At 41.9% G+C, this 23,608-nt stretch overlaps 1 protein-coding gene across 2 annotated transcripts in view; it reads left to right on the forward strand.

The window, feature by feature from the left end:
• LOC139340766 (receptor tyrosine-protein kinase erbB-4-like) overlaps positions 1-23,608 on the forward strand; it is a 297,802-nt gene that overhangs the window by 136,288 nt on the left and 137,906 nt on the right. For both annotated transcript variants that reach the window (XM_070976738.1, XM_070976739.1), the window contains exon 2: positions 2,624-2,775. In XM_070976738.1, the coding sequence (XP_070832839.1) occupies positions 2,624-2,775 (152 nt within the window). The remainder of the gene's footprint in view (positions 1-2,623; positions 2,776-23,608) is intronic.

Genomic DNA, 23,608 nt, shown 5'->3' on the forward strand with positions numbered 1-23,608 from the left:
TGGAGAGAGAGTCTCTTTTCATTCTCACAGGAAATGGGAAGTCTGGGTTCTCCTCTCACATACAGGTAGCTTTCCTATCTATCTATCTGTGTATCTTTGTATCTATCCATCAATGTCTGTAGATCTGTTTTATATATTTGGGGACTCCAAACCTTTGGTTCCTGTTACATAAATAAACATGCAATTTTGCCTTACCCACACTAAGGTATTTTTGTCATCATTTAAAAATAAATGGGATAATAAACAAGGCTGCTCACAAGCTTGCTGTCTATGTCAAAGCAGTGCAGGAAAAAAAAATGTAAATTGTCTTCTGGACCATATAAATTGAGCATTTCGCCCCATCGTCTCATAATATTCTCATTAATTACATATATTGGAAAAACCTGAAATATTATGATCCATTGCCTTAATCCATCACTTCTGGGAAGAAATTCCTTGCAAACAAACAAACCAAAATAATTCACTCATATGAGCAAAACTATACTACATATATGGAAGAGCGACATTGAATCTGACTGGCATTGTCTGCTTAAAGTGAGAAATCCATCAAACAGATGAGATGGATTCTCTTTTACAGAGCAGCCGTAAGTTTTAAATATAAGACGATTCACCTGTTCTGCATCTGCATTAAGGGCAGTATGTTAAACAGTCGACTTACAGCATGTCGTCCTGGGAAGGTAGGCCGTGCCAATAAAAAGGCCAGCTTTACAAAACCTTTACTGTGATATTCGGGCTCAGATGTAACATATTGAGCATGGAGACAAATGGATTCGATCATGCAGTGAGGGGGGGGATATACCTCGAAGTCTATTATTTACAGTCTGCCCACACATGCACACGCGCAGACATATCACTAGTTGGATCACCAAGCTTTGCTGTAGACCTGCAACAGTTCACACCTCCTCCATATACGCCCCACACAGCACAGATGGTTTTGTTGTGGTTCACTTGGCAGTCAGAATTACCTCAAGCTCATGCAGCTATAGGATTTCATCGTTAGTTTCATTAGAAATCACACGTGGAAAAAACCCACCAACAAATAAACGTATAGATTTCACACGGAGAGCTTTCAAAAAACAGCAGGCTCACTGAAGGTATGCTCCAGGACGCAAATGGGTATAAAAAAGGAAATTTCACCACACATCTCATGCCACAATGCCCCTTTCCTCTGATCTCGGCGCCCTGCCCCAAGGGTGCAATAACAGTTTATTACACCTATCCTCACTTTATGACCCCCCTACCATCCACCCCGCTCCCCTCCAGCCCACGCTAACTGTTATTGAAAACACCCAGGTCTGCCATATATCTTTCCTGAGCAGCGCGTTATGCTATGTGAAACCTGGCTAATCACCACCGGCTCGTGCAGGTGTTGTCCAGGCCACACTGGAATAGCTCCACTTATCTAATATCTGCTTAGATGTGGAAGTGTTTATCCACAGTCCCATTTGTCTTTACAGCCAGTGTTGCCTTGAGGCAGAATCCTCCTTCTCCCATATGTATCTGTGCTGTAATGGAGGGGAGCAAATAGGAAATAGAATTGAAAGATTTTGCCACTGAATGCCTGTGTGGAGAAAAAGGGTAAATGAGTTTGGCCTAGTTTATTGCTAGCCAAGAGGGTAGATTGCAAACATTCAGGTTGAATTGAGGGGGGTATGTGGTAGAAAAAGGAAAGCAGAGTGTAGTGTATAGTCGGGGGTGAAAGGGATGTTGGATTAAAATGCAAAGCGTCAGTAGATCTTTCAGGGTGAAGGTGTTCAGAGAGAGAGGTAACAGCTCATGGGTGACAGTGTGACAAGAATCAGGGAAGGACCTGCCACCCCTCTGTCACGCTGATGGCACCTCTGTCATCAAGAGGGTGCAGGTGGGAGAAACCGCATCGCCATGGCAATACAAATGAAACTAAATTATAATGCTTCAAAAGAACAAATCTTTAAGTTGGCCGCAGTTCAGCAGCTTTACAAAATATGCTTGAAACAACAGCGAGGGCACATAATGCTGTGAAGGTAGCCTTCAACTGCAAAAGTTGCGGGGGGTTGTCGGTGGCTTGTTGTTTCGATCTGCACACAAAGCTGCCTGATTCCACACAGACTCAACACGGTCTGTGTCGTTTAATTCATGTGTGTGTGTGTTCATGCTGGAGCGGGGAGCAACAGCTGATTGGGCAGATGGCTTGTGTCGTCATGGGCAGGGGGGGCAAGGTGTGTGATGGGTGGAAATGGGTCTGTTTAATTACTTGTCAAGTGAGCTGCCCAGCTAGCGTCTAAAGAGCTTTCATGTGATGCGAGTGCCCCGAGGGGCGATGTGAGGCGAGGCTGGAGTGCAGCGGGGTCCAGTGACTTCCTAGTCTTACATGACCAGGCCAGCTGAGCAGGTGCTGCAGCTCAGCGTCCAAGGGCTCATGTTTACACTACATTCTCTCCAAATGATTTTTGTGGCACAGGTCTGGCACATAAATAGCCAAATGCCTCGACCCATATCATTCTTTTAACATCTTCAATAAAAGTTTGGAAACTATTTTTGTTTGGCTGACTTTGTCTGTGCTACTGCTTTCTAAACCAATCCCTGCTATGTCTAGTATAACTGTATTAACACTAGCATGTCCCTCTGTCCTTTATTTTCGCAGTATGTGCCGGTACAGAGAACAAGCTGAGCACCCTGTCGGACCTGGATCAGCAGTACCGCACCCTGAGGAAGTACTACGAGAACTGCGAAGTCGTGATGGGCAACCTTGAGATCACAAGCATCGACCGCAGTCGGGACCTCACCTTCCTCAGAGTAAGGACTAAGCAAAATGATACAGTAAACTGGTTGCAATACAAATATATGTTGTATTTGTATTGCTCAAATTATTAATGGCAGTGAATCAATAATGGGTTGCCTGCAGTTAGGTGACGTTAAATCAAGATGGAGGACAGGAAATGAAAACTGCAATGAGATGGATGAAAGTGGATTAACCTAGCAACAAACAGATGCTGACATTTACATTGGGGTTGTTTGCCAGGTTAACCACTTGCAATGGTTTTAAATCTATCATCAAAGATTTAAAACAATAGCTAATGGTACTTGACAAAAGCTCCTTGTGGTTTCTTGGTTTGATTGATTTGAGCAACTGTAAACAACACAAAACAAATGCATTTTGAGTGTGTCATAGTGCTTCCTTCACACACACCTCATACATCCATGCCTTGTTTGGTCAAACTGCCATGTAGCTAAATTGTTTTAACAGTGCTGGAACACGTGTCTGATTAGCAGGTAAACAAACATTTTAAGGTTTCACATATTTTTGTATCACTAATCATGATCATTACTGTCATTTTTATGATGTCTCCATTTATCTCTACATAAGAATAACCATCCAGACATCCACATTTTGCTTGGTTCATCCAATTGTCTAAATCTGACTAAAAAGTTCAGGCTGAACTTTTTGTTATTGCTCTCTTCTCATTTGACCTTGATGCCCCGAGAATGCCCTGAGCTCAGATCCGTTTCAACCAATCAGCGCTCAGATTAGTATCTACATAGCCAGTGATAAGCAGCATGGAAAGTTCTTCCAATCAGGGGTAATCAGACATCCGCTCTTCTCCAAGTGTCTGATTGTACACTGTACCATTGTGGTCTGAGGCACAGAATAATGAAAATCCAAATAACCTGATCTGGTTAATCTTCCGTTTGATGAAACATGATTCACAGGCAGAGAAGGAAAAGTGCCGTGGCACTGCACATGGATTCCTTCCTTTCAGAAAGCCTTCAGAAAATGTTCAGATATTGATGGGCAATTTTTTGTAAGCACTTCATTCCTAAACAGAGAATATGAGCCAACTGATTCAGGCTGTTTGAGATAGGTACAGATATGACATGTGTTAACAGTATTTGTAGCACTATCTATCAGCAGCAGCTGGTTGTAGTCAATGAACGAGAGGAGGCTGAGGTGAACATTGTGCTCTGATGTTGAGGAAGTGCATGCTATTTTAGGTGAGGGAGCTGCTTAACTTCCATTTTGGTTTGATGTACACATGCATACACACACACACACAGTGTCAGGTGATGACAGCCCCCGGCCCTTCAGGGGGCCTGAGCTGTAATAGTGTGGTAATGAGAGGTCAGAGGGAGGCAAGAGAAGTTACTGCAGTGAAATTTGAAGAGAGGAATCTTTTTTTGTGAAATCAGCTGTTACTGTTGACCTCTGTTGACCCTCCATTTCTCAAGAACATCACCCTAGACCATTCAGACTGAACTCTGCTCTGCTAACGCCATCCACCGGCAATTGATTCCATTCTGTCTTGGGGGTTGGGAAGCCCCCCTGCTGTTTACGCTAAAGTGCTGACTACATTAATGGGTCAGTATTGCTGTGAGAATGAACTGGGCTGCAGAGGCTTTGCAGAGCGTTTTCATATTTCGCTCCATACAATGATGATTTAGAGCTACTGTGGCCAAGTGATTTGTTGACATCAGGTAAAAGCAATGGGACAGCCCGTTTTCCCATGTGTATTTACTTTGTATGGACCGATAGATCAAGACTGATCAAAGCAGCAAAATGAAACAGAGTCATTAAGTGTTCTACATTGTGCGGAGCGATGCTGACAATACCCCCTGTGATGCAAAACAAAAACAAGATGATATTAAGAAAGAGGGAGCGATGGATGGTAATGTGCTACCATTAGACCCCTGCAGAGGTAATAGGCCCCACTGACTCAGATGAAAAAAAGAGATGGAATGGGGGAGAGATGCAGTTCAAAAACCAAGTGTGATTGTTGTTTAACTACACAGAACCAATTTGTTCTTTAAAAACAACATTCACACTCCTACCTAAGTTTTTCGGTTTGCTCCTAACAATGTCTTGTTTGTACAAGCTGACATTACATAAGGCCGTTCTTTGCAGGTTGAGGTTAAAGACGCTTTCGGCTGCAATCCACTCTGTACCTGCGTGCTTCTATGTTACACCGCCACTCATTTACAAAACTGCTCCCTGTGGCGCCAACTTGCCAGGTTCCTCCACCTCTCCATGGCTGGCAATTAACATGGGCTAATTGAAGATGCTAATTAGGAACACAGGGTGCCAAACAGCAAGGGAGCAAGAGGGCAGGGTGCAGTGTGTATTTTTAGTGGATGTTATTATTATTATGATAAAACACATTAATAACATGGTTCCCCAGGGTGGGAAAGACTTCACCTTGAGGTAGAGAAGAAGGGAAGGAGTGAAGAAGAAAAAACTATTGTGCAGCAGCTTACCATACCACCTGTCTCTGGGAGGTGATTGAAACTGATGCCTGTGCATTGGCTCCTTCTTTTCAAGATAGCCAAGAGATTGATGGCTGCCTCCCAAAGCCTCTCAAACAGCTTTAGCAGTAAATAGAGTCCATCTTCCAAACTGCCTCCACGACAGATGAATCAACGCTTGCACTGTGATTAATAACTGCATTTCACCACTGAGGCGTTCTCCCCACTCTCATATATGCACATCCAACCCAGCAGCCCAACGGTGAGCTTTAACCACATGTAGTGTTGACATTCTCAATGTTTAAATTACTCCTAAATCCACATAAGCTTTGAATCTTTCTCTCATATTATAAGCAGGACATACATTCACATATTGAGTGCATGCGCATTGAGAAATTGAAATGAAAGCTGTGCCCAGCTCATCGTATTTTAGTGTAACGTTTTTCTTCTTCTGAATGGGACGAGAGCAAACACACACTTTGGCGTCTCTCTTTTCCCTTGTGTCACTTTGTCGCACACACTCATAAACGGATTCTGTGATTATGAAATATTAATTCTTCCCTCTCGTCCTCTCTTCCCAGTCTCAGTAGGAACTCACAGCCACAGTCAGATTGGATTGTTTGTCTTGCCATTGCAGCCATTGGTAAACATGTAATTTTCCCCTCAATATTAATGTGGTGATCAGATTGCTTAGCAGCCCATCACCAATTCACTGACTCCCCACCTCTGTCCCTGTAGTTGAAAATAAATTATGGAATTATCATTTACAAATAACATTTAATGTCTCCAACAGGCCTTGTGTTATTACAACCCGTTCTCATTCCTGGAGTGTCAGATACTGCCGCATTGTTACGCCCTTTGCCAATTCAACTAACTCCACTGTAAACCCATCCACGGCAATATTAGACGCCCGGAGCAACTGATCCGTACATTCAACATGGACTTTCTTGCTCCTTATACTACATCAAATTGCTCTTGGCATCTAATATTGCCACAGATGGGTTTACAGCAGAGTTAGTTGATAGCCCGGTGTGTCTCTAACAGATGCTTAAGGGTACCTTGCGGGTTTGTATAAGATGCTGAAGACGGTGACAAAGCAGCGGTATTTGACACTCTGGGAATGACACCAGGCTTGTTATTAATATAAAAAACAAGTAGAAAAAAATGTTGATGAAGCTAAAGGTCTGGACAACAAACAACTTGCATTACAGATGTTTAAGATAAGAATACCTTCTTCGCAGCCTCCTTTGTTCTTTCTTGCAACATATTAGTCACTTGCTTTTCCAGTAAATTTTTGTCTTTCCTCACAAGGTACTGCTCTACAAAAATAAATATAAATATCTTCATATCTTTAAAATGCACCTTTGAATTGAGGCAAACAACTAAAATAGTAAACACAACACAAAAACGTAACAATTTATATACAGAGGTATAGGATTGCATTGCACTGTACAGGCATCTGTAATTGGATCCGGTCACTCGTTAAATGCAATATTAAAGTGTGGAACACAGATAGAGGCTGCGCGATTACATTCATCTTGTCATCTTTCTTTCATTCGGATGGCTCATGCATTACTGCCTATGTACTAAAGGGGACTTGTCAGAAATGAGGGTGGTGGTCTGTTAATGTGGCCCTCAATGACACTTGTGTGAAGTGTTCACTTGACCCCAAGCTTGTTCCTTTCCGCTGTCATAGTGATGTCTACCAGATGGAAACCACTGTGAGAGCACCAGTGAGCAGGAATAACAGAGACTACAGGGTGACTCGAGATTAAAGATGTCTGGTTAAAACACTGTTTTAACAAGCTCATATGTAGATGCAAGCAAATCTGTCTAATTCAGTGTTTTTGATGTTTACTAATGGTGCAAGATAAATGATACACGATAAGATACGTACCATATAGGGTTGACCTCTGGTGGTGTTGGGGACGGGGTGGGACAGCTGGATCAGGCCAGGGTTGTGTTTATTTATCCGCTAATTTATTTGGACTTTATGTTGTCCATTTATTTCTGTATTTTGGTTGTATTTTATTGATTTCTTTCCTTCCTACTTCGTCTTTGCAGCATGTGCATTCTCCTGCCTTCGGCTGCCCCCCGATGCGTAGAGAGTTAGAGGCCGGTGCAGGTCAGATCCCCTCTAAAACAGCCCCCTGTTAAATTTTCCACTTGGCAGAGGACTCAGCGGCGGGAAGGCCCTCTTTCACCATGTTGCCCCATGTCTGTCCACACCACCCAATCCCTACTCAGCCTGGTCAGAGGTGTCACCCCTTTCAAATTCAGTATTTTTCTAAGGCACCACAGAGAATAGCTTAGAGAGGAGACATATAGGCAGAAGTAATGTCCTCCCTCTCTTTACTTTCAGTCCCAGTTGTCTTTACCCAGCTTTACTTTAGAGTGAAGGGGCCAGTTATGGGTTCATATGGATTTGGGGGTTGAGCGATCAATTTGCTAAAGGGAATCACCTCCTCAAATAACACAAGCCGTGCAAGTGTTTTGAAGTAAACTTTTTGGTTGAAGAGTACAGTAGGTCTGGCCTGAGCTGCTTTTCTATGCTGTGATGTTGACATTAACCTTAGAGGCCACGATCAAATGTTTTGTTCCCCTGTACAAACACAGAACACACCCTACAGGAGAGCGGGAGCGAGCGCGGTCACAGTAACATTTTGCAAGAAGATGCACAGAAAGTTCATCAGCGGTAGCAGCAAAGTGAAGGTTATACAAAGAAGGACGTTTGATGAAAATTAAAAATGAAATAAAAAAGTTTACGATGGCAGCGCTTGATTCTGACACAGAGGATTAAGAGTCCGATTCTGACACAGAGGATTTAGCTAAAGTTTCATTTTAAAGGGGCTGCTTCTCCTCCCTCCAGACACTGGATTTTTTTTTTTTTTTCTTTTTCTCTCCGCTGGTTGGTTAGCCCCAATACTGCGGGGAACAAACAACAACAGTCTATGAGCTGAACTGACAGATCACTTTGTGTAGCTCGCTCGGTAAAGCACAAGTTTGCCTTGCCAGAGGAGGTGGACTGACCATCTGGGTCTGTGGGCAACGACCATCTGAAAGCCCTGCAGTGGCATGACCAGCCAGCACCTGTACTGCCTGTTTGTGTGTGTGTGTGTGTGTGTGTGTGTGTGTGTGTGTGTGTGTGTGTGTGTGTGTGTGTGTGTGTGTGTGTGTGTGTGTGTGTCTGTGTGTGTGTGTGTGGCAGGGTCATTGATTCATGACAAATCATCAGTCCATCTTTCTTCCCTCCCCAGTTTCATTTTGATATACGCTGCCTTTCAAACTGTAACTGTGACACAATGACAGACTGATTGCTGGTTCATAAATTGCGACTGAGTCGACCTAACAAATTAACATTATGCCGCCTTCAGGTGCCTGTCAGGAATGTGTCAGAGTTACAATTTATGCGTGCAGGGACAATGAAAGTTCTGATTACGTCAGCTGCTGATTGTAAAGTCTGAAACAACAGCAGTACAAATATAATGCTGCATGGTAGATCAGCAAACAACTCATTACACATTGCTTATTCATTAAAACAGTGTACAGTTACTGATCTATGTAGTTTACAAAAAAGTTACATACTGTATGAAGCTGCCGTCACATGCAGTTTCCCACAGCGTTTGAAAGCAGCATCTATTCCTGCACTCCGTCCCCATCTTCTGACATCTTCCTTCATACTTCTTCTTGACTGGCATATTTGTCCCTCAGGCACCATTGGTGCCCTCCCCAGCTTCCTAATTGTTGATGCACTGTAAGATGAGTGCAGATTACGTTGGGCCCCTGCTCCTCAGCAAACTCCTTCAATATTAATGAAGACTGATGAAGTGCTAGGGAGCCCCTGTCTTTCAGGCCCGACCTAGATTGGATTGACAATTGCAATTAGCGTCCCCTCAAGTTCATTTCCATCACTTTAATTTGACATGAAGAAGGACAGTGTGGGGTGGGAAGTGAGACCATTGAGAGAAAGAAATCCCGAGGAGAAAGGTTAGAGAGGGAAAATGGGGTGAAAGAGTTTGACCAGGAACTAGTTTGAAAGCAGAGAGGAGGAGCACGCTTTAGCGGGCACAAAGGAAATTGAAGAGTCCCCAGAAATCTTTTCCTTACTGGTATCTGTAGTGATTTTCTGCAGCTTACTTTTTACATTTCTCCCTTCTTACATTTATGTCATGTACAGTGGCAGCCAAAGAGAAGTCTACACTCGAGCCAAATCCACCTTAAGACCTTTAAGTCTGGTCTAGGGCACGATCTCCATTGTGCACTCTCTTCTAAGACCCATGAAGCTCAGTGTATTTTTTTTAGTGTTTGCCTAATGGCGATATTTCAGTGTCCCATGTTTCTTCTCTTTCCGGCAACAGTTGCCAAATGAATTGCTTCCAGTAAGAGTGTGAGATAGGGTGACAGCAGCGCCTGAAAATTAATGCCTCTCCATCCCTTTGCAGGGAAAAGAAGCAATGGATGATTGTCAGAGGTAGATGATATGTCACTTTTGTTTGTATTTCTATACATTTATATTTATGTGTGTCCATATGTGTGCGGCTGTTTATGTGCTGTTGTCACTCATAGGAGATATGACATCAGAAAACTTCCTTGTTGCCATTTCGCCATTCAATTTAAACCTACCCTTTCTCAAATTGACTCAAGCAATTGGTTTTATCTGTCCGTAAGTACGTGCATGTGTGTGTGTTGGTAAGCAGGGGTAAAACCTCCTTGTTTGACTGACAGATACATTTTCTCCCTCCCCTTCGCACTGTTGGTCAGCCCATATCATTTTCTCCCCCTGTCTTTTAGAAATGATCTGGACTGATAGAGCAATGGAATGAGAATAACTGAAACTGAGAGGTTAAATGTCTCTGTTTAGCCAAAAAAAAAAAAAAAAAGAAAAGAAAAGAAGAAACTTTCCTCTGGTTGCCTCTATTTGCCATCCCAATACACATTTACCATTTGTATTGACCTACAGCACTGTGGAGGGCAGCAAGAGGAAATCAGCAAAACAGACACATATCTAACCCGGCAGCTGTGCTGACCTGTTTTGTAATGATACTTACTGTAAAAAAAAAAAAAAAGGAAATATGTACTGGAACACAGAGGGCAGAAAACTGCTGCTGCACTACCCCCAGAGTGCTGAAACTTATTCTACATTTGCCTCCATGGAAGCACATTGCATCCACTAAAGGAAAAGATAGTATGGAGTACGGAAGTCATAACAAAATGTCTAACTAAAAGGTGTAACAAAATGAGCAAACATCTGCATTTTTTCTCTTTGGTAAATGAAATGTGCCTCTGTATGCCATAACCTAGTGAGGAATGTAACAGCAAGTGAAGCACTGTGCTTGTCCTTGTGATTTAGTCTTTGCAATATGTGGCTGATCATTTCAGGCTTTTCATGCTTCCTCTATTAAGCATCACTGCAGGATGGCTGATCTCCAAATAAATTCCACACCAAAACCTGAGCCCTAAAAACACCCAGACTCAGAGTCAGGAACATGATTTCCACGACCGATGTGTGTTTTTGTCAAGCTCAAGTCTTCAACTGTTAGATTTCTCAAGTAAAAAAAACATGAAATGCTCAGAACAGACCAACAACTGTCCCTCACCATGGGACAAACATATTAAACATTCACAGTTAAATGAATTGCTTGAGTTCAGAATCAGAATCAGAAAGCCTTTTTCAGTGTAATTGACATAGCTGAAATTGCATATTGTCTGAAAATGCCGTCAAAGTCAATAATATTTGCATTGTTAGATGGTAAGTAAGAGGGTGTACAGGCTAAACATACTCACAGAGAGGCATTTCACATCTTGCAGTTCCTTTGTAAACTGCAAAAAGGCCTCCAATTTTGGTTCTGTGTATGTATTTTTCTGTGCCTACGGAGAGTTCCAACCATTATTTCTGTCAACATATATATAATATCTATTATATCTTGCTATTGGAGGTATTGGGTGCTTATCTGTGTTGCACAATGTTGTGCAGAATTGTCCTCCTGAAAAGCATGTTTGGCAGAATTCAGCAAATTGTTTGGAAATTAAGTCTGCACTCGGAAACGAGGAGTGGCAGCTACACACCTAGAAACACACACACATTCAGCTGTTTGTACTTCAAAAATTACACCTGACCGTGTCTCATCAGCGTCAGTGGCTTCCAGTCATTTGGTGGTCATGTGTAGTAAGAGCATGAAAACGTAGTCATGCTCAGGAGATGCATCTGAACCGGGCCAGGTTTTAAAAAAATCCCTCTGTCTTGGAGTAGACGGTGCATTAGATGCGTGAGACTCTCACTACACTGCACACGCACGCACACTCACAAACACACACAAGGTGATAGCACTTATCGTAACAGAGCAGTGGCAGGCTGAATAGAGAGGCAGTGGAGAGGAGAAGCAGAACCGGGGCATGACAATAGCCCACCCTGCTTCTCTGATGCCTTTCAAACTTCATATCTGCCTCTCGCTGGCGCTTGCCAAAAAAAAGAAAAAAAAAAAAAAAAAAGGTGAATGATATATACCAACTTCTCAGGAGGATTGAAATCAATTTCCTCACACTGCGACTTAGATGAGGGAGTCCTTTTCAAGAACCGCCGGTGTTAAGGCTCAGATGGCCTGAATACAATAGTTCCACTGGAACCAGACTCTGTCCACCTCATTAACAACGCTGTATTGATGACAGCACTTACGGAAAACAGCCTCCAGCACATTTAATTGTCTTTGGCTTTGTTTAGGCCCCCACCCCTAATGCACACTTTTTATGCATTCAACCTGTATTGGTGAGTCTGTGCATAATAATAAGGAACCTTGTGGGTTTGGCTTGTCTTGTCTGGGTGATGAGACTTTGTCTTATCTGTGCCTGGTTGTTATTTTATTATATTCTCCATCTTATTTTTTCTTTGTTGAAACTTTGTTCGTCTTCGGCTGCTTACACCGGAGAAGCAAGCGCTCATTTCTTGCATTGCAAGCTGTTAGGTGAGGTGTGGAAGTCTTCTTACTCATTCTTATTCTCTGTCCATGTTTGTCCGGCTGAGCAGGGATTGAAATTCACAACCCTGTGACGCCGATCTTGAATTTCTAACACCTATAGTGCTGTTTAAGCCACTGCGTGTGTGTGTGTGTGTGTGTGTGTGTGTGTGTGTGTGTGTGTGTGTGTGTGTGTGTGTGTGTGTGTGTGTGTGTGTGTGTGTGTTCACCCATGTTGAATCAAGGTCACTCTGTGAGCATCGTGGTTTCATCTCTCTCACTGTCCTCGTTTTAGTCACAACCTCCAGCTGTACTACGTCTTGTCTGACAGAAATACTTAAAGGTCCAATGTGTAAGATTTAGTTGCATCTAGCAGTGAGGCAACCAACTTAGTACCTCTCACCTCAATCTTCCCGTACTGTGCAGTGGAAAAAAGGGAAAGGCGCTCTTTAGAGCCAGTGTTTGGTTTGTCCATTGGGGGCTACTGTAGAAACATGGCAGTGCAACAAGGTGGACTTCATAGATGAGGACCTGCTCCCTCTGTAGATATAAAGAGCTCATTCTAAGGCAGCAAAAACACAATGATTATTATTTTACTTTATATTTTATACACTAAGGAAAGCTTTAAGTGTGAGTATTATGTTCCCTCTAAATCCTGCACAGTGGACCTTTATCTGATATTCCACCCAACAGTCTCTTTGTTGTTCATTATGAAACACTTTCTCTGTGGTTTTAAAAAGGACTTTCCTTTGTCCTGGAGAACCATCTAAAGAAATGTCTCAGCACACTGTGTTTCAGTATGAACCAGTCATATTTTTGTCATAATGTAGCCAAAATACTGTAAATCACAGTTTTGCTCTGTCCTAGCTCACTTGGGTTTGGGTTTGTGTTTATGGCAAATAAATTAAGGTATGTTTAGGGAGCTAAAACACTTAAAATTGGGGAAGCTCATGTTTACAGTTGATAAAAATGCAAATGTTAATTGCAGGTCTATAAAGAGAGGTGAACTCTACCATCTCTCTCCTGCATTTGCATTCAAATTCAGGCTGAAAAGCATTCCGTGTCTTAACCGCCCAGGCTGTATTTCCCATCCCGATTTCCCGCCGACAAGAGCAGCGCACATTCTTCATGTTACCAGATTATCTTTTCACCCACAGTCCCTGTGCCTTTCCTTCTTTCTCATTTTCTCTTTTTCTCTTTATATGCAATGGTGGCTTCCTTCTGTTTTTCCATGATCCATTCTTCTCTCTGCCCACCCTCAGCTCTCCTTGCGCTAACTAGTCAGTGTTTGAATAAAAACTCATTAGGATTACATAGCCATTTAGCTAAGTGACACGGGGTGTAATTGTACCATCCATCAATTGCTGTGTAATAACACACTTGGAGGAGCTAAATGTTGATTAGCCCTCAGCCAATTTCACCACTGGGTTTAAGGAATAAATAGCCAGAGGAGATCGGGTGGGATGATGGGTGGTGGGTAGCCTCGGAGGGTGTTGCGGTCGGGGTCGTTGACCCTTGCAAGCCAAATTAACTTGAAAACAAAGTGTCAAAGACAAGCAAAGTATCACTTTCCGTCCCTGGCTATTGTCCTTTTGTATTGCTTTGTCTGGACAATACAGGATGATTTTTAGATACGAGCCACTGATATTTTTACTGATACTGGTCATTGGAGTCTCCCTGCCTTTCAGTATAATACATATGATTCATCATAGTCTCTGTTTAAAATTAAGGCATATACGGTACTGGACATGAAGGATGTATAGCTCTACATTTGATAACATCAGTTGTTAGGAACATAGCCGGTACTCTATTTTTGATTAGTCACATCAAGTCATTCGCTTTTTAAGGCTACTTCATGCCAAAGGACACCAGATGATGAGAGGGAACAAAGCAGGTGAGTCAGCTTGTTCTCAGCACAGTGCTGGCTCATTGCTGTTTATGAGACCCTTAATTTCACCCTAGTGTCACAATATCACTATCTTACTTCATCATCTTCTAACACCAACTCTGTTGCTCCAACCATAGATCACAGTCCAGTTATATTGCACCACCGCTTACACGTGAAAGTACATAATAGCATTTCTTCTGTTTTTCCCCTCACTGTTTCCTGCCCTCCAGCACACGATTCTTTCTATATTGTTTTTTCAGCTCATTTCTACAGTTCACTGTGGTCCTGCGTGTGCTGGCTGCATCGCAGTGTTGAATTAACATAGACATGCATTGCGCTGTAATCCCTCAGCTTCTTTCACTCTTCTGACCATCTCAGAATCCAATCACTAACTTGTTAGTCAATCAGTAAATTGTTCTGCTTCCTGGACAAAGCTTATATTCATTTGTAGTTTGAAGCTTATGTTAACTATATGTATCGAACTTATTAATTTGTTTGCCACAGGAGATTTATTATTGAACTGAGGCTATATAAACAAGCAACAGCTTAAGGATTTCTAGACTAATTTTCCCTTTTGTGTACGCGTGTATGCTTCACATTTTCATAAACCCCCTCAATAATAATTTCTGCCCGCCTCTGTGTATTACACAGCACTAGTGACTAATCCTTGCTTAGCTTGTTTAAAGATCCAGTGTGTAAGCTTTAGTGGCATCTAGTGGTAAGGTTGCAAATTGCAATCTACTGATCACCCCTCGTCTCAGCCTCCTGCAATGGCTGCAAAAAATGTGAAATGCCCTCTCCAGAACCATTGTTTGGTTTGTCCATTCTGGGCCACTGTAGAAATGTGGCAGTGCAACATGGTGGAGTCCATCTTTATGGATATAAAGAGATCATTTTAAAGAAAATATAAATGCCAATAGATCCCCCTAAATCCTACACACTGGAGCTTAAAAATGTAATGGCTCATGGTTTGTCCTTCCTGCATGAATTGTTGTGGTTGAGGTAAATAAGGGCTTTATTTTTAGGATTGAAACAGGCACAAGGCCTACCATAGCCAGGCCTACTGTTTCTAAGACAATTGCCACAGGAGACTCCATTGTTCCTACTATCTGTCTTCTAAAAGCACTGCTGTGTCATCGTAGGAGGAGCAACAAAGAAGCCTCCTATTAGGGCACCAGAGGTGGTGGAGGAGGAGAAGTTTTTTTGTTCTATTCAGAATGATTCGATTCTTCCTCCAAACAGATGAGAGAATAACTTAATTGCTCATTGAGTTGATAATACTGTTTTATGCAGATAATGCCATTGCCTGACATTGACATAGTGCGGATAAAGGGACGGCAAATGATACGGGAAAGAGTAGGGAGAAAGTGTATGGGAAAAAGGAAACATAAAGAAACAGAACAAGAAATAGAGGATTAGAAATAGAGTCTCTTTTAGTATAATTGCAGTTTTTACCATGAAATGAATGCATTGTGACTAGCTAACGGTGGCAGCTCCACCCATGTGAGCCATCATGTCTTTATCACTAATGTACCAGTGACTACTGCTGTAATTACACAGGCTTTTGTCTAGCTCTATGCACAGCTATCTTGGAGGTGAAAATTGCTCTAACTTTACAGCTCTGTCATTGACATCTACAGTATACAGTGTGGGCAAGTTCCAAAAAAAGGAGAAAGCAAAAGAAAGGAGTCAATTAAAAGAAAGACACAGAAGCACAGAAATAAAGTTGAATTACACAGTAGAATTGGCTCCTATGTTCCCAGAGTCCTATGTTTCCCAGTTCCACATATGTGCTCTCACGGGGTCCTTTGTTCCTAGAGTTAGGGTTCAGACCCAAACACTGCAGGAGGCTTAATGTGTGCTAAGAGAACATTAAACTGGGGAACATATGCTTGGAATATAAGACCTTGGGACCATAGATGCGCTCCCTTGATTGAGTGCAATGTTTAAACCTGAGTAAAATCCCTTGTATGCACACACATACTTGGCCAGTGAAGCTGATTCTGATTGTCCAATCATATGCTAGCATCTGTAGCCAGACACAACAGATCTCTCAAACTTTAGATTTCAAAGAGTTGATTGGTTTACAATATCTAAAACATTACATTAACAGTACAGTAAACTGTGTGTTTGTCTAACATGAGCCAATGTAGCATGTTAGGCTAACTAGTTTGCTCCTCACAGTAGTAACCTAGCATTACTGCCAAAGCAAAGAGTTTGCTAAAAAAAAATATTTTGTGAGATTACAGGTGACGTTAGAAAGAGTCTTGTTCAAGACTGAAGCATTCACTGTGTGGGAGCTGGAGTTATACTGGTCCCAGATGCTATGACATTAAAGTTAGGTCTACATTAGCGGTTAGGCTGGTTAGACAGGCCATCATTCAACCACAGTATCTGACTCAGCCCCAGAGTTGGCAAGATCCAGCCTTTATGACACTGAATACCAACTATCTCCAAGTGTAGTCAAGCTCAGACCGTCCTTGAGGGGGGAAAACAAAACTCAGTCAGCTTTCACAGATAAAAGTGAAGACTTCACATCGCATGGGCACTCTTAAAACCCCAAAGATCCCAAAGAGCCTCAGCTCCAGCTTCTGGTTTTGAACTAGTTAACTTCTTTGTCATGAACTACTGTAGGTTCTCATACAGGATATGTCCATTAACAGAATTGAAATATTTATCATTTTCTACTTGGGTAACAGCTCCCCACTCTCTCCCCCATGTCCCAGCCACTTAAGAATAAACCTCTCGACACCCACATACTCTCACAAAGACACACATGCTGCTGTGTCGTATGTCGCAGCAGCTTATGTCTTGTTAGGGCAGGGAAACATTGCACAAAAAGCACAAAATTACTTTTTTCTACCTAACTTAACTTTTTGAGACATTTCTTTCTTTTCTTACGAAATGGAAGAAAATGTGGAAAAGTTCTGCAATTGCTATAGATAGATAGGTTTGATGCAGTTGGCCTTTTTCACAGCAGACATTTTCACATGTCAAAGCAGGAGGAGCACAGGTGGAATTGATAACATTAATGAGGGCCGATTACATATAAACTCTATCAATTCCGGGATCAGATTATGTGCATGCTGGCTCACTGGCCTGACGTACTGGAACACTTATGCCCAGTGCACATGGGTATTTGTCAGAAAGCAGCTTTTTCTATGTATTTTGGCCTTTCATCCACACACTAATGCAGTTTCAGGTAACTGAAACAGGAGCTTTTTTAAATCTTCTTGGATGAAGATATTCAGAAACTCTGTTTGCAGCCTTGGCCTGTGGACAGGGAAAACAGAGCTTTTGGCTTTTGATGACTGTGTGTGCACTATAATCTCCTTTGTTTACATGAGGAGATTTTGTGTAGTGGCGGAAGTGGCCAGAATAGCGCTGGTGCTAACCTTGCCAACAGGACTTTTTATATGTTGACACAGACAGAAACATGAGGACATGAGAACATGAGGATGAAGGTGGAAAAATCCCATTTTAAGGAAATATTAGTGTATGTGTGGACTTAAATACAGCAAAGCCTATCATTAATGATAGTTTTAATTGTGCTCTTCCTTCCCTACCCCCTCTGGGGCGATTTTTTGACAACTTTTCACAAAAGGCATGCGGCTGCTGAGAAACCTTCATCCGTTTTCATTCTGCAGAATTTAAAGTCCCTCCATATTCTCGGAGTTTCATTTGCACAATCGCAAGACGTCACTTTTCTTTGTTACAAGCAACACTCACAAAATCACATCAGTTCAAAGTGTTCTGCTCTAATACCACCATAACACTTCAACATCTTAATTAAACATGATTGTCATCTGGGTTTGTTTAATTCTTAGAAATGCTACGTCTGGTTGCCAAATAAAACTCCAAGGGCTAGATACAGCCACTGTGTAGTGTGTGTGTGTGTGTGTGTGTGTGTGTGTGTGTGTGTGTGTGTGTGTGTGTGTGTGTGTGTGTGAGAGAGAGAGAGAGAGAGAGAGAGAGAGAGAGAGAGAGAGAGAGAGAGAGAGAGAGAGAGGACAGCCAAGTGGGTCAGAAAACTGATTCCTTGGTTCCCTGTGGGGGGAGCAAGACCTTTATCTTCAATTTCAGAGATTTCCTCTGTGGTCAGAATAACAGGCCACATCACCTATTTCTCTTCCACTCTTATGCTTGTTTTATTGGGCCATCACTTAACTCAGACAAGACAAGATATAATGAGGGCATGTTTTTTCAAGCAACTTTCGGTAGATACGTCGTCTAACCTGTCTCGTCTAACCTAATTGCTCCACCTTCATCCACATTTATTTTGTCCAAATAGTTTTTCTGTTGTTGGGAAAGAGTAAAGAGGGTATTTATAGAAAGTAGACACACATACTGATTCTTCTGAATTCATAGTGCCAACATGCCAACAAGAGAAAACATGCTGCAACGGCCCAGAACATTAGGAGAAACGCGCTGCAGCTTGAGAAACGATGGAATTTCAGAAACATATGAAAATCCAAAACAAATACAAACACTCTCTTGTCTGGTTTCTCTCCCAAGCTGTTCCACTTAGTACTCCCCCTAGAGGCCTGGAGAACTTCCATTGTGTTGAAGGGGTATGTAACATTTTTCTGTTGCGGCTGTTTTTAGAGGTTTTGTGGGGTTTTGTTTTACATTTGCTTCTAAAATGTGGTGGAGTAGCAGTATAAAGTCTCTTTTTTTTATTATTTAACCTTTATTTAACCAGGTAAAAGACCCATTGAGATCGAGATCGCTTTTACAAGGGGGACCTGGCCAAGAGGTCAGCAGCACACGTCACAATAAATAACAGACAGACAATAAACAATATGATAGAGCAGCCAGTAACTATGGTCAAAGGTTGACATTTAAAGTGCAGCAGTGGAGTCACAATAACAATTTTAAAAACACAATTTTAAAAACACAAGCACTGTTCCAAGGTCTCGCAATGTCTGTCAGTCAAGAGAGAGCGAAAGTTCTCCAATGGAATAAGCTCCGACGTTTTTAAATCAGACTGGAGGGTATTCCATGCTGATGGGGCAGAAAATCTGAAAGTTCTTTTCCCCTGTTCAGTCCTGACACGGGGGACAATCAGGTGAATGATATCACCAGAGCGTAAGGCGTAGCAGCTTTTAGTTCTTTGCAGAAGTGTACACAAATACGTTGGAACTAGGCCAAGAAGAGCTTTATAAATGAGAGTCAACCAGTGTATGTACTGGCGGACACTCAGAGATGGCCATCCAGATTTGGAAAACCTTCAAGTTTTTTCCATGAAATGGAATACTCAGGAAAGTTCAAGTACCTGAAAATGTGTTTCAGTGAATGCACCTAGTTACATTTCACCACTGCTTTCCTTACAGATTATGCTTTTGTCTTGATGTCACGTTGATGTAGATAATGTAGCATTGTATGATAAGCAGCCTGCTGAACAAGTTTGTGAGTTGCCTCCCAGTTGCATGAAGACCCTATCATCTAAACGAATCCTTTGAGTTACTAAAAAGTCTTGTAAAAAGAATAGCAGCACTGTAAGTCCTTCAGGAAAATCCCACTTCCTCCATAGAAAACGTGTTATGTTGTCACCCCTTCATCTGCATAGTTCTTGCTAAATACCATTTTGATGTGGCATGAATGTATTCAAAATCAGTGGAAATTTGTGAACAAATGTGCGTTCACTCATGCTGAGATGAAGATGCATTCTGTTCTGAAGTTGAACTGAAAGTGTTTCAAATTCAGAAAGTCATTTGCAGTAATCCGGAGTTGTATGACATTCTGGTGGCAAAAAATATCCCAGTCCATGCTCCAGGAAAAACCCTGAATTCTTCACTAAAAAGCACCATAGCAGTTATCACAACTGAGCCCAACCAATTCAACTTACTGTGACCATATGCTTTTTTTGCTTTCAGCCGGCAATTCTGAATTTTGCAGGCAAATATTCCACGACTGGAAAGGAGTTAGATTTCAGAATAGCAATTTTACGCATTCTTAGACTTTAACAGAGAAAACACCACCCTTTTATACCAGCATATCCCAGCATGATCCCAATGCAGGGTGTGCCTTAGTGCAAAACAAGGGAGATGCATAAATTCCCAGAGTAAAACCTCACCTTAACACAGCGACTGCTTCTTCTTCTCCTGTCCTCCTAAATTTATTGAGTCGCGAGGCCCATCAACCTTTATTAGCTAATAATGCTGTTAGGGCCATTAAGCGTGGCCGAGGCTCCCCCACAGCTACACTTAACAGTCCCACTGGGGTACTAGTGGAGGACTAAAGTAACAGAACTGCTGTGTGACAACCCCCCCTGCATCGAAGTGTCTGACTAGACTTCTAATTTGATGATGCTAAGACCAGCATAGCACTCCCAGAGGGTGATTGGTATGTCAAAAATAGGCAAAAATGACTCCTGGTAAAACATTGTCATTTGCTAAAGTAATTGAGTCATTGTGTGTGTGTGTGTGTGTGTGTGTGTGTGTGTGTGTGTGTGTGTGTGTGTGTGTGTGTGTGTGTGTGTGTGGGGGTGGTTTAAAGTTTTTCAGTTCTGTACAGAGGTGTGAGTGAAACGTGGAATTTGTGCAGTCATTTTCCACATTCACTTCAAGGCCCCCGCTGAAATGCCCTTAAGGCTTCCAGAAGACCTCAGTTTGAGCATGTTTTCTGTTTATGCGTTAAAATGCCAATGTCCAAATAGAAAGTAAACGTGCCCTATAGAGAGGAAAGTGTACAGCAGATGATTTAAAGCTCCTGCAGGCGTTCTTTAGATTGCCACACTGAAATATGCAGTGAAGGGCACAATGGAGTCTGGTTACTCTCGGGGCCGTGGGTGTTGTTTTTGTTGTGTTATGCTAGGTCCAAACTCTTAGAGAATGGTTAGGGGATGGCCACTGTAGATCAAAGCAGAAATATAATCAGCTGTTAGGGAGAGAGAGCCCTCTATTTTATCTTCTCTCCTTGCTCAAGGCTGAAAACAGACTGTTGTTGAACTAAAAGTTGATAAAGGGGGAAAAAGGAGTGTACAGTGTGTGCTCTGCTTGTTTTGAGTAAAAATGGAACACATGGTCTGTGTTGATGAGTCACATGGAGAGCACTCAGGACCTTGAAAGATGAGATTTATTTTTACAGTGCACACTAAACACAGACCAAGCCATTTATTAACATAGTCTGTGGTCTTTTTAATCATTTTGCATCGAATTGTCAAAGCTTTCAGAAAAGCTTCATAAAATGATACTAATTTCAAATTCCATTCCCTTTGCTGATCAGTTAAAAGAAACCTCACTATCACAGCACACACAGCGGTTGGTGGGTGGGTGATACTGTTGTTGATATCTCCAAAAGGGGAATGCATTCTGAACCAATCACACTTAAGTGCCTGTGCAATTAAGGTGTTTGTGCCTCAGCAGTGAAGAGAAGTTTACCCACGAGGCCTAGGCCCTTCACCTTTCATATACCCTATAATCTTAGAGCAGCACTCAAAGCCAGAGAGCATTAGACAACATCACCTCCCCAGCATTAAAGGTCATCAGAGTTCTTACGCATATTTAATTATGAAGAGTTGCATCCCTATTTATACTACGATGTTGTAGACATGTGTTCATTGTTATTCCCACAATCAGTCACTTGTAAGCAAATAAAAATGTACATTAGTGACAATATTACAAAAAATAATGCATACCATATGATAGACAAGCAGACACATACTGTACAGAGTCCGATAGAGTCAGTATTTTGTTTCAAAGGCTGGAGTTCTTTGCTAGTTTTGAGGAATAATTTGTTGTTTTAGATAATGTTCAGTTCTCATAACCTGATAGGAGAAACAGTGGCAGTATTGCAAAAGATGGCTCTCCTCTACCAATGCCAGTAAACTGCATATGTTCATACTTAATTATGATTAATACCAAAAGACTCATAGATAAGAGGGGTAAAAGACCTAACAATGGGGGGTCTATAAATGGGATATTTGATGACTCTAGCATCTCAATTGGATGTTACTTTTTCTCTTGCAACCTCACATTGTGCTACTAATGGTTTTAAAATGTCCACTGTTTTCATTGTGTGAAAACACTCATGTCTACGTTGCAAAAAGGCTGCTGTGCAAGATTGAGAGATAAGGTTTAATATTTGTATAGTGCTACATCTGTATAACATGCACACAATTCATCTGCCTCAGCTTCTTAATCTAAACACGGACAAGTAGTTGCAAAAGGTTGGGGGGGCCACAGATGAAAGCTGGAATTAAAGCATATACTGTATCACCAACTTTGTATGACAGAATCGCTGTAAACCTTCATTGCAGTACATAATTCTCTTTTACTGCCAGATAACTTTACAATACCAAGGGGATTTGGTTCCCAGGCCTGATTAAGGAGCTAACCATGGGCTAGATGGACCTAGGACTACCTCCCACCCTAACACCCTCCTTCCTCACATCAGCTCATAGTAGGGGAGCGTGGGGAAGTGATTACTCTTGGATTAAGACTTGCCTCGTTGCCGATATGTGCGGCATAATTGAATAATGGCTGCTTCACCCGAACAGTCCCAACGCAGATGAGCCTCCCAGGCTCGTCAGATCGGCACAATATTAACCATGACACAGGCGTAACCAGGCCGGTAATTAATGCACTGAATCAATTACAAATTAGTCCATTTGGAGAATTCCCCACAGGAGTCCACTCATTACCAGTGCTCTGATGGAGTTGCAAGTTCTCCTCATGGGAAGGAGTGTCACTCTACTGCTCTCCTTTTCTATCTGTCTTTATCTCTTTTCTCAAGGTAGGATGCGGAAGACAAATGGAGGATGAAATTGATGCTGCCTGCTACTTGGCATTATACTCCAAATTAAAATGTCAACTACACAACATTGCAATCTTGGTATTGTCCAACTCGAGAGGAGTGTGACACTAATTGAAGCTAATAAAGGTACCTTTAGGAGGTGGCTAATGAGCACCATTAGTTGGTGCTGCTGCTAAGACCATGCTAATGGTAGATTATAATATATGGGTCACCTTCCAAAAAGTTTGCAGTTGTAATATAGATGTTGGCTATTACTGACCTTTAATTTTTGTACCACTATAAAAGGTCATACCGTCCTCTAAAAAAATCTCAATTTTTTGTAAATCCTTGTGTTCCCATCAATCCCAAAGGAAATTTTTGTTCAGTAATAGGTATTAAGAATATTCCTGGCTATAGAAATGGAGGTGGTCATCAGGTGATGCATTGCTGCAGTCCACTGTGCCTAAATAGTTCAACTGCAACTCATAAAGAGGCATGAGTCATAATTTGAGACTGTTTCATAAGCAGTTAAAAACTCCTTGTTGTAGTACATTTAACTGAAATAGTATTGAAGGAGGGTGGCAAGTCGTGGTTGAGGGAATTGAGATTTTGCCTGAAATGACAGTAAATCTAGTCAACACTTAGAGTATATTGGTGTCAGAGTTTGGTATATACAAAAAGCTAAAATCAGTCCAGTACAGACAGAGTGGGTTGTGCTGTGGTTCAATTTACAATCCAGCGATTAAATCAGTTTGAGCAAATGACTAAAGGGGACGTCGTCCTGAGACAAAATGTTGCTCTACTCATTCGGTACATT

The sequence above is a fragment of the Chaetodon trifascialis genome, chromosome 12 (genome assembly GCF_039877785.1).
Source record: "Chaetodon trifascialis isolate fChaTrf1 chromosome 12, fChaTrf1.hap1, whole genome shotgun sequence".
In the NCBI taxonomy this organism is placed as follows: domain Eukaryota; kingdom Metazoa; phylum Chordata; class Actinopteri; order Chaetodontiformes; family Chaetodontidae; genus Chaetodon; species Chaetodon trifascialis.